At 41.9% G+C, this 18,210-nt stretch overlaps 1 protein-coding gene across 1 annotated transcript; it reads right to left on the bottom strand.

Moving 5' to 3' along the window:
* Nucleotides 1–1,085: 1,085 nt before the first annotated feature.
* LOC140128732 (olfactory receptor 5I1-like) lies at nucleotides 1,086–17,054 on the bottom strand. Its single transcript, XM_072150430.1, has 7 exons — nucleotides 17,027–17,054; nucleotides 15,152–15,229; nucleotides 9,059–9,144; nucleotides 8,611–8,673; nucleotides 7,545–8,450; nucleotides 7,178–7,221; nucleotides 1,086–1,260 (listed from the first exon to the last, which is right to left on the bottom strand). The coding sequence occupies exons 1-7, from the start codon at nucleotides 17,052–17,054 to the stop codon at nucleotides 1,086–1,088; spliced, it is 1,380 nt and encodes a 459-aa protein (XP_072006531.1).
* Between the last annotated feature and the right edge of the window lie 1,156 nt (nucleotides 17,055–18,210).

The following is an 18,210-nucleotide window of genomic DNA, read 5'->3' as shown; positions in this document are numbered from 1 at the left end:
AGGAGAGAATAATCCCCTTTGGATTTAGCGGTAAGGAGATAATTGGAGACTTTAGTAAGAGCAGTTTCAGTAGAATGCATAGAGCGGAAACCAGATTGTAGGGGGTCAAGTAGCGAGTTAGCTGAGAGAAAACGGGAAAGTCAAGAATAGACCAGGCGTTCCAGGAGTTTGGAGATGAAAGGGAGGTTAGAAACTGGTCGGTAGTTAGCAGCACTGGATGGGTCCAGGGAAGGCTTCTTTAGTAATGGGGTAACAACAGCATGCTTGAAAGATGAGGGAAAGACACCAAAAGAGAGAGAGAGAGGTTGAAGATTTTAGTGAGGTGAGAAGTGACTGCTGGGGAGAGAGACTGTACCAGATGTGAGGGGATGGGGTCACTGATGCAGGTAGTGGGGCGAGCAGAGGAGAGAAGCCTGGACACTTCCTCCTCTGTGACTGGCTCAAAGGAAGAGAGTGAACAGGGTAATGTACCAGAGGGAAGGGGATTTATGGAGTTAGTGGACTGAGAAATTATTTCCTGGCGAATGCAATTGATTTTATTTTTAAAATAGGTGGCCAGATCTTCAGCCACAAGGTCTGTGACAGGTGGCTGCACCTTTGGTGTTAGTAAGGAGTGAAGAGTATCAAAGAGCCTTTTGGGATTGTTAGAAAGAGAAGATATTAGATTAGTAAAATAGACCTGTTTAGCAAGATGAAGGGCGAGGTTATAGCATTTGAGCATAAATTTACAGTTAAGAAAGTCAGCGGAAGTTTTCTCCACAGACGTTCGGCAATCCTGGAGCACTTACGAAGGAAAGTGTGCCGTGTGCCAAGGTTGCCTACATTTGTGTCGAAAGGCTCGAACTGACAGTGGTGCCATCTTATCTAGGGCACTTTTGAGAACATCATTATAATGATTAGTAGCCAGGTTAGGGCAGGAGAGAGAGGAGATGGGGGACAGCGATGGCTGCACAGATTCTACGAGGTGGGGAACACTAATGGCACGTGGGTTCCGGTATGTGTGATAAATGGACTTATTCTGTATAGGACAAGAACTATTTACAGTAAAAAAGAGAAGGTTATGGTCTGAAAGTGAAAAGTCCGTGTCAGCAAAGTCGGGCAAAGACCAAGTCAAGGATGTTTCCCTCTTGGTGGGTAGGGGAATCAGAGAATTGTACGAGTTCATGAGAGGTCGTAAGTGATAAAAGCTGAGAGGCTGATGAATGAAATTTACTTAAGAATTTGGAAAATCGATGTTCGAACTGTGAGCCTTCTAACGTCCTAATAAAATAAATTGACATATAAAAACTATGTCAGCATAAAGCAGACATATGGTTTATGTTAGTTAGCAACCAATTTAGACTAACTGTATGATGAGTGTAACATTTAGAAATCCTTTTTCAAAATTTTCACCAAATTTCAATTTGTTTTTACATATAAGTGCAATATATTTCAACTAAAAATAGCAATAATGTGAACTACAACATGTCATGAAACAACAGTCTAAAAATAAACTGGGTAAGATATACTGTTCTAAAGTTATAACTGGGTTAAATGCGTAATTATACAATACAATTTGCAATATGAAATAGTCATTAATTCTTCAAATGTGTAATTCTTGTTGAAAATTAAAGAGGAGATCTGTTGATTTGTTTATTCATTGGATTATATACCATATATACCTCAGTATAAGCTGAGTTTTTCAGCACAAAATTTGTATTGAAAAACCCTAACTCGGCTTATACTTGAGTCTATAAAAAATGAATACCCTACTCACCTTTCCGACATCCCCCGTAGGTCCTCTCCTGCTTCCTCGGGTCCTGTTCGGCTTGTTGCGTTCCTCTTTGAGTCCCCTCGCGATGCCAGCGGATCACAAACAATGACGTCGGCAAGCGGCTGACGTCATTCTTTTTTTTTTTACCAAAGGGGGGAAGGCAGGCTATCTACTATGTCGCTGGCAGGCTATAAACTAGAGGCTACTGGAAGCCTATATGCTAGGAGGCTGGCAGGCTATATACTACAGGGGGCTGGCAGGCTATACACTACAGGGGGCTGGCAGTCTATATGCTACAGGGGGCTGGCAGGATATATGCTACAGGGGGCTGGCAGGCTATATACTACAAGGGGCTGGCAGGCTATAAACTAGAGGCTGCTGGAAGCCTATATGCTAGTGGGCTGGCAGGCTATATACTACAGGGGGCTGGCAGCCTATATGCTACAGGGGGCTGGCAGGCTATATACTACAAGGGGCTGGCAGGCTATAAACTAGAGGCTGCTGGAAGCCTATATGCTAGTGGGCTGGCAGGCTATATACTACAGGGGGCTGGCAGGCTATATAGTACAGGGGGCTGGCAGCCTATATGCTACAGGGGGCTGGCAGGCTATATACTGCAAGGGGCTGGCAGGCCATAGACTAGAGGCTGCTGGCAGGCTATATGCAAGGGGGCTGGCAGGCTATATACTAGAGTCAACTGGCAGCCTATATACTACAGTGGGCTGGCAGGCTATATACTACAAGGGGCTGGCAGGCCATAGACTAGAGGCTGTTGGCAGGCTGTATGCAAGGGGGCTGGCAGGCTATATACTAGAGTCAACTGGCAGCCTATATACTACAGTGGGCTGGCAGGCTATATACTACAGGGAGGCAGGCTGGTTGTATACTATGGGGCTAGCATTCTATATGCTACAGGGGGCTGGCCAACCTGGCCATGGAGTAAGGGCAGCACAGACAGATGTACGTGCCCAGGGAGAGCAGACTGTTCCAACAGTGCCAGGACCAGGAGGCCACCGAGGATGAGGTCCACTTCCTTCTACACTGCTCAAGATCCTCTGCAGTGAGGGACACTCACTTCAGGAGACTCTCAGATCTCCTCCCGGGCTTCTACTCCATGGAGGAGAGAGAAGAGGAGACCCCAATGGCAATAGCCTCACAATAAATCACTGCCTTCCTTAGATACATGTGATATAGCATGGACTTTAATCACCCCCGAAGCCCCATGTCCCTCCTTCATCCTGTCACCCACATGACCATGTATCCCACCTTATTATAAATGCTTTGGCAATACTAAATTGTTTTTGGTCATGCCAATAAAGCTTCTTTGAATTGAATTGAGTTGATCCTATATAGACAGGATAGAGATGATAAGCATCTTCACCCGAGAATTCAACCAAGAGCTACTAAAGGAGCAATACATCCTCTGCCCACACAAGTCCATGTGCAGGGGGCCCATTTAGGATAGGGGGCCCTGGGCAAACTCTGTACATAATCACCATATATACATATACATATACCAGCTGACACTTTGTGTTTCAGTGACTTGAAACGTCCTGAGCATGGATCCCCCTTGCTGTAATGTGTTATCCAATGAAAGGAACAATAAGTAAAGTCTTTATTGGCTGTTAATGTGGCATTAAAAGCATTTTCCAGTAAACGAAATTCAAGTTGATTTGAATTACTGGACATTGCTGCACTGACTGCCAATAAGGACTATGCTTATTGTACCAAAGAGCTGGATCAAAAAAAAAAATTCTTTCAGCAGTCGTGGACAAATGCCCAGTTTGCCGCCCCCCTAACGCCGGCCCTGCCTCCATTACCCAATGCATCTACAATTTGTAAATTTGTTAAAATAACAATATACTAATAATATTCTCATATACACACATGTTGGATGGTTGAGATGCTTTATGTTTGAAGAAAGTGCAGTAGATGTCCCCAGCCTTCTACCAATAATGTCACATCTGGTGCCAATGGTGAAGGAGAAGGGCTCTACTGCTATTTACTATGTAGAGACTGTTGCAAGAATTAACACCTAAGGGGTTAACAGTGGAACACAGATAATAGTATTAATCTTTATATATCGTCATCAGATTCCGTGGCTTTACAGATTATAAGGAACATATACAAATAAAATAAGACAATACAGAGTAACAACAGTCACATGGAACAATAGGAGGGAGGGCCCTGCTCACAAGAGCTTACAGACTATGAGGATGAGGGGGTGACACAAGAGCTTACAGTCTATGAGGATGAGGGGGGACACAAGAGCTTACAGTCTATGAGGATGTGGGGGTGACACAAGAGCTTACAGTCTATGAGGATGAGGGGGACACAAGAGCTTACAGTCTATGAGGATGTGGGGGTGACACAAGAGCTTACAGTCTATGAGGATGAGGGGTGACACAAGAGCTTACAGTCTATGAGGATGAGGGGGTGACACAAGAGCTTACAGTCCATGAGGATGAGGGGGTGACACAAGAGCTTACAGTCTATGAGGATGAGGGGGTGACACAAGAGCTTATAGTCTATGAGGATGAGCGTTGACACAAGAGCTTACAGTCTATGAGGATGAGGGGGTGATACAAGAGCTTACAGTCTATGAGGATGAGCGGTGACACCAGAGCTTACAGTCTATGAGGATGAGGGGGGGACACAAGAGCTTACAGTCTATGAGGATGAGGGGGGGACACAAGAGCTTACAGTCTATGAGGATGAGGGGGTGACACCAGAGCTTACAGTCTATGAGGATGAGGGGGGGACACAAGAGCTTACAGTCTATGAGGATGAGGGGGTGACACAAGAGCTTACAGTCTATGAGGATGAGGGGGGGACACAAGAGCTTACAGTCTATGAGGATGAGGGGGTGACACAAGAGATTACAGTCTATGAGGATGAGGGGGGGACACAAGAGCTTACAGTCTATGAGGATGAGGGGGGACACAAGAGCTTACAGTCTATGAGGATGAGGGGGGACACAAGAGCTTACAGTCTATGAGGATGAGGGGGTGACACAAGAGCTTACAGTCCATGAGGATGACGGGGTGGCACAAGAGCTTACAGTCCATGAGGATGAGGGGGTGACACAAGAGCTTACAGTCTATGAGGATGAGTAGGTGACAAAAGAGCTTACAGTCTATGAGGTTGAGGGGGTGACACAAGAGCTTACAGTCTACGAGGATGAGGGGGACACAAGAGCTTACAGTCTATGAGGATGAGGGGGTGACACAAGGGCTTACAGTCTATGAGGATGAGCGGTGACACAAGAGCTTACAGTCTATGAGGATGAGGGGTTGACACAAGAGCTTACAGTCTATGAGGATGAGGGGGTGATAAAAGAGCTTGTATAATGGTCCAGCCATTTTTATAAGGGGCATCCAGCAAGAGCAAGCAACAGATTGAAAATACGGTGCAAAGGAGAGGTCAGAGTCCAGCACAACCTCAGGACAGCGACCTGCTGCCTTGGGGTTATAATGACATCACAGACAGAAATGGAGAGGTCATGGTTAGGTCGGTTAGTAGACGGTGGAAAGACAAGAACTTCTGTTTTGGAAGAATTAAGTTTCAAGAAGAGAGAGGACACGATTTTAGAGACGGCAGAGAGACAGTCACTGGTGTAAGACATTTTCTTTTCATATGTGGTTTTTAATTTTTGATTTCATCTGTGGAGGTGCGGCTCTATATTTGCTTTATTTGGAATATCATTTATCCTGCTGCATTACAGACTATACCGTATATTCCGGCGTATAAGACGACCCCCCTACTTTCCTGTTTAAAATATAGAGTTTAAGATATATTCGCCGTATAAGACTACCCCTTTTCCAACGCATACAAAACTTAAAAAAAAACAGATTTGAATTTAACATGGTCCTTTTTTTAATTTAAATTCTTCTGACATGCAGGTATATAGCAGGAAAACTGTCGCTCATAAACATAAGGCATACAACAACAACATTACCATCGTCCATGTTACTGTAAATGTTACCATACTGTACCTTAAATTTTTATTTTATTAAATATTCCATGCCATGTACTCAGAAGCGGGAAAAAATTCCAAATGCAATGAAAATGGTGAAAAAACGCATTTGCGCCATTTTCTTGTGGGCTTGGATATTACGTCTTTCACTGAGCGCCCCAGATGACACGTCTACTTTATTCTTTGGGTTGGTACGATTAAGGGGATACCATATTTATAAAGGTTTTATAATGTTTTCATACACTTACAAAAATGAAAACCTCCTGTACAAAAATAATTTTTTTGATTTTGCCAAATTCTGGCGCTAATAACTTTTTTATCCTTTGGTGTACGGAGCTGTGAGTGGTGTCATTTTTTGCGAAATTTGATAATATTTTCAATGGTATCATTTTTAGGACTGTACGACCTTTTGATCACTTTTTATAGATTTTTTTATATTTTTCAAAATGGCAAAAATATTTTCCGTTACGGGGTTAAACGCATTGAAAAACCGTTATCATATTTTGATAGATCGGGCATTTTCAGACGCGTCGATACCTAATGTGTTTATGATTTTTACTGTTTATTTATATTTATATCAGTTCTAGGGAAAGGGGGGTGATTTTAAATTTTAGTTTTTTTTATTATAAATTTTTTTTTTTTACTTTTTTTTATTTTTATTTATACTATTTTTCAGACTCCCTAGGGTACTTTAACCCTAGGTTGTCTGATCGATCCTATCATATACTGCCATACTACAGTATGGCAGAATATGGGGATTTTCCTCCTCATTCATTACAATGTGCTATCAGCACATTGTAATGAAGGGGTCAAAACGAAATAGCCTCGGGTCTTCGGAAGACCCGGCGCTACCATGGAGACGGATCGCCACCCCCGATGACGTCACGGGGAGCGGTGATCCCAGGTAAGATGGCGGCGCACATGCGCCGCTATCTTTTTGAGGCTGCAGGCAGCTTTGCCGGCAGCCATCGCTGGGAAAACACCCGCGATCGGTGCTAGCAGCGATCGCGGGTGTTACCGGTAAGTCTTTGATGCAATATGCAGCAAAGACTTACCGGCTATGGAGAGGGCTCAGCCCGTGAGCCCTATCCATGCAGCGCGACCCGACCGCCGCCGTGAATACACGGCGGGCGGTCAATTACCGGCGTATAAGACGACCCCAGACAAGACAGAAATTTTCTGTCTTCAAAAGTCGTCTTATACGCCGGAATATACGGTACTTATTTGGCGCGATTAGAGGATGTTTTTCCTCTGGTTCACTAAATATCTCAATGCAATTACCAGCATGGCTGTGAACTAAAACTTATAATGTTTATTAGATATGCCTTAAAACAGATAAAGTCACATATAAAATCATCAATCCGTACTATAGTAGCCAACCTGGGCAACTATACTAGTTACCACAACCCCCAATGGTTGTAGACAAAGCAATGGGGATACACACGTACCTTTTGATTTCAAGGTGCCGAGCACAATGCTCTATGACAAACACCTTGAGAATAAGACAGAAAGATAGTTCTTACCACGTCTGATGTGCATTACAGACCAGGAGCGTGCATGAAACGTGCGTGAGCTGGAAAAATCTTTTTGCACTGTTCTCTAACATTGGAAGCTGCAAGTCAGCATCTTCCTGACAGGAAACATCTATTACTGATGTCTGCAGCCATTTCAGGAGGAGTCTGGCAGACTTTGAGTGTGAGGTTCCTGAGGTGATGGCACCAGTCATGTCCAAATGAAGCAACTATTGGCTGATATTGGTGTTCATATTTCTCCATTTGTAAGAATGCGTTAATTACTATGTAAAACATTTCTTACAAGCATCTCCTGTAAGGCTTTCTTAATGTCCTTATTCCTCAGACTGTATATAATGGGGTTAATCAAAGGAGTAAAAACTGTATAAAGCAGAGAGATCATTTTACTCACGGCTGAGGTTTGTCCACTTGTTGGAAAAACATAAACACTGAATATTGTCCAGTAGAAGATGGAGACCACAATGAGGTGGGAGCTGCAGGTGGAGAAGGCTTTCTGTCTCCCTGTGCTAGATTTGATGTTTAATACTGTTATAACAATGTAAGTATAAGACACCACAATAATTGTGGTTGGGATTATTATAGCAGGAGAACCAATAATGTACATTTCCAAGGGAACAATAGAGGTGTCTGAGCAGGAAAGTTCTAGCAAGGGGACAAGGTCACAATAAAAATGGTCAATGACATTGGCTCCACAATAACAAAACTGTGATGGTGTTATGGTCAGAATAAATGAAGAGCTAAAACCCCACATCCAACACATAGCAATTAACTTCATGCACAATCCATTGGTCATAATAGAGGTGTAGCGGAGGGGGTAACAGATGGCCACATATCTGTCGTAGGACATCACAGCCAGAAGGAGACATTCACATGCCTCAGAGGCACAAAAATAATAAAACTGAGTGAAACAATCAGTAAAAGTAATGGTCCCCCCATTACTCAGTAGGATGTGGAGGAGGTTGGGGACAATATCTGTAGTTACCAAAATGTCACTGACGGACAGTTGTGAGATGAAGAAGTACATGGGGGTGTGGAGGTTCCTGCTGGTGGACACCAGGACGATGATCAGGAGGTTCCCACTTACTGTTGCACCAAAAACAACAAGAAACAGATAGAATAAAACATTTCTGTAAGATGGACTTCCTTGAAATCCTAAGAGGAAAAACTCTGTGACCAAGGTCAGGTTGGTCTGTAGGTGGAAGAACAATAATGTTATAGAGATCTAAGAGCTGTTGGAGTTACTTGCATATTACCAATAATACTGTTAGAAAATGACTACAGGATATACTAATGCTTGGTAATGATAAGAATACAAAGATATGGAGGATGCCCAATGACTCTGCACTTACATCAGATCTTCCCATTTTACTGTCGCAAAATTCTTCTTCTGTTTCCTCAAAACAATTCTTCCCCTTGATTCATAAATCAACAATTAAAAACGAATACATCTACTCCTGTATAATGTAAGAAACCTGTGCCGGGCAGAGGAGTATAATATACTGTAGGCACACAGCAGAGGCAAGGGATTGTGGGAGGAAAGTTTTTACCATGACCTCATGTGTCTCCCGTGTTCTAATTAATAATCATCGTCAGGAGATCACAGGAAGTTTCTATATGAAAATCTAAAACTTTCTTAATTACCTTTGAGTTCTTCTATAAAAAAAAAGTTTCCCATGTTTCTCCAGATAGAAAAGGTTTGAAATCTAAAACTTTGTATAATATATTTGGATATAAACAAAATGAGGGAAAAATACAGATATTAAGAGTTAATAAACAGGATCTGGTAGATGACCATACCATGGGGCGTCGGTGAATCTGTTCTGCAAAGTCGTCTTTGTTCTTTACTAGATTTCTTTGACCAAGAGTAAGATTTAAGAGATTCTCTATTGGGAGAGCATGATGGGTGTTTATTAGTTTCTTTTTGTTAAGTATTTTTGTAAAAATATAGTTTACTGGAAGGAGTTGGGGCAAAATGGTCAAGGCGAACATTAATGGAAGCTATATAGGTACGGAACTGTTCAATCCCTGTGTATAAAAGACTTTGCTCCAAATATAAAAAATAGTTACACACTATAAGGCAGGTGGTCTACAGAGTCTCCCTGCATTGGTAACTTGAGAGGCCTGTTAGGGACATCTGGATTGTAAGAAAAGCCTAATAAGAGCCATTGTGAAAAAAGACTGATCACACCTTGTGGTCTGGTACCAAACAGGAATTAGTAGTAGCATCTATACCACTCGTCTGACCGTCCACTTCCATGACAGGTACTATGCCTCTTAGCTATGACCCCTGGCATCTGTCTAGAGACAGATGTCATACTCTCTATGGGAAGGAAACCGCAATGTTTCAGACTCCTGTGGGGTACGCAAGATCTCTTAGTTATCCTTTTATAGACACTCCCAGAACGCACAGGTTTTGAGAGGCGCAGGAAGTGATTTAAAGTTGTCCCAAAAATTCTGGATATGGCCCAACAATAAATAACAGCCCTCAATGGCTATAAGATCCCTTTCACTAGCCTCAGTAAAAAAGATTCTTATCAACCCAAGAAGCTGCCACCAGTTCTCCTTTAATATAAGCCCAGCATGTATATAAGCAAGACTCGGACATTAGGATTCGTGGATTGAGAAAAAAAATAAACACAGGTTAAAATTTGGATATAATTGCCTTAAGGGCACACTAGACAAAACAATACAAACAATAGATATTTATACAGTTAGCAGAGTACAACATACCAAGGTACCACTACAAGTATCAGTAGTTGAGTAAGTCGGTTACCTAATGGAACCTGATAGTCCACACCTATCTGCCTTGATGGTATAATGGGTTCCCAGAAAAAGACAAGGCACATTCAGAGGTGTCTGATTATATCTGTCCACCCCCTTCTACCTGGTATCATGTCCCCAACCCTGGAGAAGCCATAGCTTCTCAAGGGGAAGTCGTATGGTCACGGTTCTGGTATCATTGGATCTGGGTGAATCCCTGAATCCCATTGATACCAAATCTGAACCATTTTCTATGATCCTATCTGGAGATATTTATATCTCTTGACACAAAGGGTGCTAGAGCCTATAAAGACATAACAAAAGGGATACTATGGGAACATAGTACAGCAACTGCTGTATAACAAACACATTGTTGATCTATACCATGCATCAATCCTCCATTTGAGTGTCAAGTTATCATAAGAAAAAAACATGGGTTCTTCCCACTAGCCCCGGAGTAGGTTAGCATAGGTTGGTGCATAAGGCCAACCCATCGCCCTTCTCCGAGCTATTGGGAGAATTTTCCATTAAACAGGAAGTAGTTTATAAGACAGAATTCCAATGCTTTATGAACAAAGGTATAATGTTTGACTTGTTGACTACCCCTCTATCTTAAAAAATACAGTGAAATACGGAAACTATTCAGACCCCTTTAAATTTTTCACCTTTAAATTTTTTGCGCTCATCAATAAACACTGATCTTGAAAGAAGAAAAAGCAGAAACGTTTATATTTTTGCAAATTTATTAACCAAGAAAAACTGAAAATCTCATCTGAAGATAAGTATTCAGCCTCTGGTGATAAGTATTTGGCCCCTTTGTTCAGTGTTGAGTAGAAGCAGCACATGGAGCTGGTGCAGCCAGGAGTCTTCTTGGCATTGATGCAACAAGTTTTTCACCCCTGGATTTGGGGATCCTCTGATTCTTCCTTGCAGATCGTCTCCAGTTCCCTCAGGTTGGTGGAGGCCATTTTCATGTTTCTCCGGGAATGCTCCATTGGGTTCAGGTCCAGGCTCTGGTTGTGCCAGTCAGGAATGGTCACAGAGATGTTCTGGAGCCTCAGCTGTGTCATTCTATCTGTGGGCTTAGGGTCATTGTCTTGTTGGAAGGTTTGGCCCAGTCTGAGGTCCAGAGCTCTGGAAAGGTTTTCATCCATGATATCTCTGTACTTGGCCACATTTATCTTTTCTTCCATTACAACCAGTGGCCTTGTCCCTGCCCCCACCATGTATCACTTCTGGGATTGTATTTGGCAGGTGATGAGCGGCCCCTGATTTTATTCACACAAACCACTTAGAATTAACATCGAAAAGTTAAATATTTGCTTCTTCAGACCAGATAATCTTATTTCTCTTAATCTGGGATTCTTCATGTGCCGTGCACACTGAATGCGGCTTTCAGATGTCTTGCAATGAGGAGAGGCTTCCATTGGCCCATTCTGCCAAAAAGCCCTGATTACTGGAAGCTGCAGTGATAGGTGCTCTCATCTCCCCACTGCATCTCTGGAGCTTAGCCACAGTGATCTTTGGGGCTCTTCTTTACCTCTCTCACCATGGCTCGTTTCAGGGGAGTAACTAGGAGAGGATGGACCCCATAACAGACTGCTGGTTGAGACACCCTCTACCCCATGAAAAAATATAAATACTTGTACACTCACACATTTAAACACTTATGGAGTTTATGCACTAATGTATCCATTTATACACATACACACATCTTTCCCAGTACCTGTATACTGTGTAAGATGTTTATTGTTATAAACACATTATTCGGTAGAATGTGAAGAATAATATGTATATAATGGTGCACTTCCTCCATTCTTTAGAGTGTCAGGCCGGATGCCAGGTCCACTGACACTATGGGCCCCATAGAAGATGCTATAGTTTCTACAACTGTGGTTATGCCCATAACTCTTCAACCATGATTGCTTAGTTTGTCTGGATGGCCAGTTCAAGGGAGAGTTATGGCCATCCCAAATTTCTTACATTTAAAGATTATGGAGGTAACAGTGCTGATAGGGACCTCAAGTGCTAAAGAAATTCTTTTATAGCCTTAGCCAGATCTGTGCCTTGCCACAATTCTGACTCTCAGCTCCTTGGTCAGTTTGTTAGATCTCATGATTATCATGTTTTCCGACATGCACTTACCAACTGCTGAGACAATGGGATAACTCCTAAGAGGGGAAAGCCCCCTTTGTACGTTAGACAAACTATGAAAAGATACTACTATTGGATTGGGTGGAAAAGACATTTATGTTGAACTTCATCAATAACTTTATAAGATTTTGCCTCATCAAGGAATCCTGAGTTCTGGGCAGATTCTTGAAATCTTGTATCACAAAATATTTATGTCATTTTAGAGGGGTATTCCCATGAAGTTTATTTAATATTAAATATATTCAGGGTGTCACGGGTGCCCCTGCGATCCATGTCACACCCGTGCCTCCCTCTGTGGCGGTGTGCCCTCTGGCCCGCACTTACCTCTCCACGATCCTTCTCCCATCCTGGCTAGGCCATGTGCGCGCACACCAGCAATCTGAGATTTAAAGGGCCAGTACAGTGCTGGCCACTTTCTATTTTCACCGGAGGCTCCCATCACTCACCATCGGATCTTTTCTTTGAGCTACCAGCCTTAGAGAAAGCTTTCTTGTAAGTTTCCTGTGTTCCCATTTCTCCTTTGCCTGTATTTCTGTTGTGACCTTGGACCTGACCTGTGACCTTGCATCTCTGCCGCCAGCCCTGACTACTTGCCTTTCTTAGACCTCGAGCCTGGCTGTACCTTGACCTTGGCAGCCACTGCAGGCTAGTCGCACTCGTGGAACGACCTGGTGGCACCCCACTGCAGCAAGACCATCCTTTTTGTGGCAGACTCTGGCGAAGACCAAGTGTCACCTAGATGCTTGTTTTAATAACCACATATACTATGTATATGTGCAAAGATTGTGCTGAAAAGACTTAACTTGGCTTATACTCGAGTCTATAAAAAAATTAACATTGTACTCACCTTTCCGACTCTCACCGCAGGTCCTCTACTTACTTCGGGTGCTACGGCTCCTCTTCGGGTCCTCCTGCTCCTCTTTGGGTTCTTTCACAATGAAAGCATGGCTGACATCATTGTGTGTACCGCCAGTGCCCAGGGGCCCAAAAATGGAGCCAGAGGTCCTTAAGAGGAGCCATAACACCAAAATAAAGAAGAGGACCAGCAGGAGGTGTTGGAAAGATGAGTACAGTGTTAGTTGGGGGGGATGGACTGACTATATACTGCAGGGGCTGGCAGGTTATATAATGGAGGGGCAAGAGCGGGCAGGCTATATTCTGGGAGGGGCAGGGGCTGGCAGGCTATACACGGGGGGGCAATGGAGGACAGGCTGTATATTTGGGGCAGGGGCTGGCTTTATACTGGGGAAGCAGGGGCTGGCTAGCTGTATACTGGGGGGCAGGGGCTGGCTAGCTGTATATTGGGGGCAGGGTTGGCTAGCTGTATAGTGGGGGGCAGGGGCTAGCTAGCTGTATACTGGGGGGGGGCTGGCTAGCTGTATACTAGGGGGTAGGGGGGTGCTCAGTTGTATACTGGCTGGAATGCTGTGACCAATGGATTTCCCATCCTAGGCTCATAGTTTTTTGTGTTAAAATTAGGTACCTCTACTTATACTCGAGTATATATGTTACATATATAAATTCTGCTTCTTTGATAATTTGGGTACACGTGTGGCATCATACCCTTCCGTGGCTGTGAGAAGAAAGGATATGTCCTATCTTCTCTTGGCATACGACGCCGAGTGCCATATATCCCTATGAAGAGGGGCAGGGGTGAGCAACGCTCACCTCCTACTCCTCTCCCTGGCGTTGATGTGTGTCTGAATGCAACCTTAGATTTTAGATTCCAGTAGGTTATAGTGTACTGAATAAACGGGAAAGGCTCAAGATTCCATTCAATGTTTTGCAATCTTTTTATTTTCATAAATTAAAAAAACATATTTAGGTGCTCAAGACATAGGGACAGATTTACTTGACGAGGATTCAGGTCTGCTGGGATTCACTAAGGTCGTGCACCCAATATCCAGCAGCTGTCGCTGCTGTGCCAAGGTCCGCCGGAGTTCACCTTCTTCTTCCTGGTGCATGTGAGTGCTTGATCTTGCGACACAAATAGTTTTTTAAATTGGCCACGTCCCCGATTTGTGTCGCGTGAAAGCCGGCGCCGATGCGCCACAATCTGATCGCGTGCGCCAAAATCCTGCGGAAATTCGGCGCAAAACGGAAATATTCGGGAAACCCGACGAAAGTGCGGCATTCAGACCCTTAGTAAATGAGCCCCATTGTCTATGGCCGCACTGTGGTTGCTCTAAAAAGGATTAATAAATTCAATTTAAAACTGGAGAAATACACTGACTGATTGATTAGAACTATGTGAGGTCTTAGTACTAGTTTTGCTTTGTACACAAATTTAAACAATAAGTAGGTGGTAGAAACTTAGACGAAGCAGATAAATCGGTAAAATAGCGCTAAAACTTTTTGGAAAATAGAGAAGTTCTGCACCAGGAGCTTGGTACCTAAGCAATAGGACTGAGGAATTAAATACAATTTTATGATTGGCTTAGAATTTTTTTAACATTTATTTAAGTTTTTGTACATAAAAAAATCGAACCGAGAAAGTGACTGGAAAGATAAAACTCTCCAATGCTAAAAATCAGAATTCTTATTTGTATGATCTCATGTTATTTCAGGTCTCGGGCTTATAATGTTATCATATAATAAGACTAGTGCAACATAATAATAAAAGACCAGAACTGTTAACATCCAAGGATAAAAAGTAAAAAATAGAAGTAGAAAAAGGGTAGTGAGACTATAGTAGAGAGCTGGAATTCATGGTCTGTGGAACTCAGAACAGAGAGGCTAGATAAGGGTGGTCTTCTCATACAGGTGGTCTTTTAGGGAAGTTTTAATTCCATATTGTTTATTTTTTACTAAATGTAACATGAATTCCAGGTGCAGGACACATGGAACAAGGAGTTCAATAAATACCGTAAGAAAATACTGACAAATGGAATGAACAGAAATCAATAAAATGGCTGATGGATACAGTAGAAGTGGGATCCCTGACCCATAGAGCTTACAATCTAAAAATAATATCACCTCCATCTTCCTTCTGGGATTTCCTAATCTTAACCACAACTTCACATTTCTCTTCTTCTCCCTTCTGGTTCTTATCTTCTGTGGGACAATATCAGGAAACCTTCTTATCGTGGTCTTGTATATAGTGAGTAAAACCCTTCAGTCCCCCATGTACTTCTTCATTACACAGCTGTCATTGTGTGACCTCCTGGTCACTATGGATATTGTCCCCGTCCTTCTTCACACTGTCCTGTATGGAGGAAGTTCCATCTCTCTCATTGAATGCATCACCCAGTTTTTTGTCTATGCCGCTTCAGACTCTTTCGAATGTCTCCTCCTGTCGGTGATGTCCTATGACCGGTATGTGGCCATATGTGACCCCCTCCGTTATCCCTCCATCATGAAACATAGATTTTGTGTGACTTTGGTAATAATAATTTGGTTGATGGGTTTTATGGTGACACTTTCTTATCTAATTTCTATATGTAATCAGTATTTCTGTGGACCACATGTCATTGACCATTTCTACTGTGACTTAGATCCCATCCTGCAGCTCTCCTGCTCTGATACATCCACGATATATAACCAGACTTTAATCACTGGATTCACATTTATAATAACCCTTTTCATAGTAATAGTGACGTCCTATGTGTACATTGTCATCACCATCCTGAAGATCCAATCCACTACCGGAAGACATAAAGCCTTCTCCTCTGAAAAATAGTAAAAATAAAAAAAAATGTTAAAAAAAAAATGATAATAAAAAAACCTAAAAATTCAAATCTCCCCCACTTCCCTAGAACTAATATAAATATAAATAAACAGTAAAAATCATAAACACATTAGGTATCGACGTGTCCGAAAATGCCCGATCTTTTAAAAATATGATAACGATTTTTCACTGCGTTTAACCCCGTAATGAAAAATAGCGCCCAAAGTCGAAAATGCCACTTTTTTGCCATTTCGAAAAAATATAATAGAAATCTATGAAAAGTGATCAAAAGGTCGTACAGTCCTAAAAATGATATAATTGAAAACATTATCAAATGTCACAAAAAACTACACCCCCACATCTCTGTACAACAAAGTATAAAAAAGTTATTAGTGCCAGAAGATGGCAAAATAATAAAAAAAAAAATTTACAGGAGGTTTTAATTTTTTGTAAGGTATGAAAACATTATAAAACCTGTACAATTTTGGTATCCCCGTAATCATACCGACCCAAATAATAAATTAGACCTGTCATTTGTGGCGCACAGTTAAAGTCGTAATATCCAAGCCCACAAGAAAACATCTTAAATGCGTTTTTTCACCATCTTCACAGCATTTGGAATTTTTTTCCCGCTTCCCAGTACATGGCATGGAATATTCAAAACCATCACTATGAAGTGCAATTTGTTACGCAGAAAACAAGGCGTCACACAGCTCTTTCTGTGTAAAAATAAAAAAAGTTATAGATTTTTGAAGGTGGGGAGTGAAAAATGGAAATGAAAAAAACAGGAAAGGGCCTGGCCCTTAACCGGTTAAAGGAAACCCACCATCTCGGATTTGCCTTTTAAGGTAGATCCGGCAGCAGGTTCTAGTAATGAATGGCATTGGAGCCCTTTTTAGGGCTAATCCTTGAGTGCCCACTAGGCCGGGGCTCCTATAATGTATGTAAAAAGGTAATCTGAATGCATCCACACTATAAACAGGACGTACAGTATTAGGACATTTGTCTTTACAAAGTTGATCTGTAAATTTAAGAGGTAAGAATCAGTTTTATAACAATTTAATCATAAAATTGTGTCCAATTTTTGATAAAAAAAAAAAAAAAATCCACCCCCAGAAAAATATTAGTCTGAAGAATGCTCCTAAATGTTCAATGATTGCATGTTGCCAGCAGATTATTCTAACCTGAAGCTAATTTATAGGATTTGTTCATCGAGATTTTTTATAAAAAGTTGCAAAAATATGAAAAAATCTTAAAAACAAGCCGCAAGAATGAACACATCCCTCTATACATATTTTGACGTTAGATAAATATGGTGCAAAATAGAGAGGATTTAGGTTCAATACCCCCTCCCACCCCAAAAAAGAAAAAATCCTCCCCCATTGTGTTATAACTATATTATCTTACATATCAATAGAACCAGATTGTACATGTATCTCCCTGTGGAATATTGCCTGGAAAGTTCTTCTGTTACATAACAGCTCATTGTTAGAAGGGAGGGTAATCATTACAAATAATTATCACTCTGTACTGTAACCAAATAAGCAATTTAAGATCCTGATTACAAACAACAATCCCCAGATAATCCCGGCACGGAGTCCTAATGGGATCTCACAAGACAAAGATTGTTTATATGGAGCCACCATGAAGAAGGTTCCCCCAGGACTTCTCTCATGAACTGCACCAATATTTCCTATGTAACTTATTGTGTAATTCTACTGTGAATGTGGGGAATATGTTTGAATCAGAAAAAAGAAGAGCCAAATTTTAGGGGGGACTAAAAAATAATGTTTACCAATCACCAATACCCCCAAGTCCTTTTCTGCTCCAGTTTTACCAAGTAACTGACTGTTTAGAACATAATTATACTTTTTGTTTCCATGGCACAAGTGCATAACTTTACATTTATCTACATTAAACCTCATCAACCATTTCTCTGCCCACTCCTCAAGCTTCCACAAATCCTTCTGTAATGCTAAACTATCGACCTCAGTATTTATTACTTTACAGAGCTTAGTTTCCTCCGCAAATATTGAAACTTGACTGTGTTAACCCACTACAAGGTCATTAATAAAAATATTAAAAAGAAGTGGCCCCAATACTGACCCCTGTGGCACTCCACTGGTAACATCAACCCAATCTGAGAATGTGCCATTAATGACCACCCTCTGTTTTCTATCACTAAGCCAATTACTTACCCAAATACACAGATTTTCCCCTAGTCCCAGAAGTCTCATTTTATATACCAACCTTTTATGTGGCACGGTGTCAAATGCCTTTGAAAAGTCCAGATATACAACATCTACAACGTCCAATCAGATTAGTTTGACAGGACCGATCTCTCATAAACCCATGCTGACGCTGGGTT

The sequence above is a fragment of the Engystomops pustulosus genome, chromosome 4 (assembly GCF_040894005.1).
Source record: "Engystomops pustulosus chromosome 4, aEngPut4.maternal, whole genome shotgun sequence".
Classification (NCBI taxonomy): domain Eukaryota; kingdom Metazoa; phylum Chordata; class Amphibia; order Anura; family Leptodactylidae; genus Engystomops; species Engystomops pustulosus.
The sequence above is the reverse complement of the archived record's forward strand: the minus strand, read 5'-3'. Positions and strand labels throughout refer to the sequence as shown.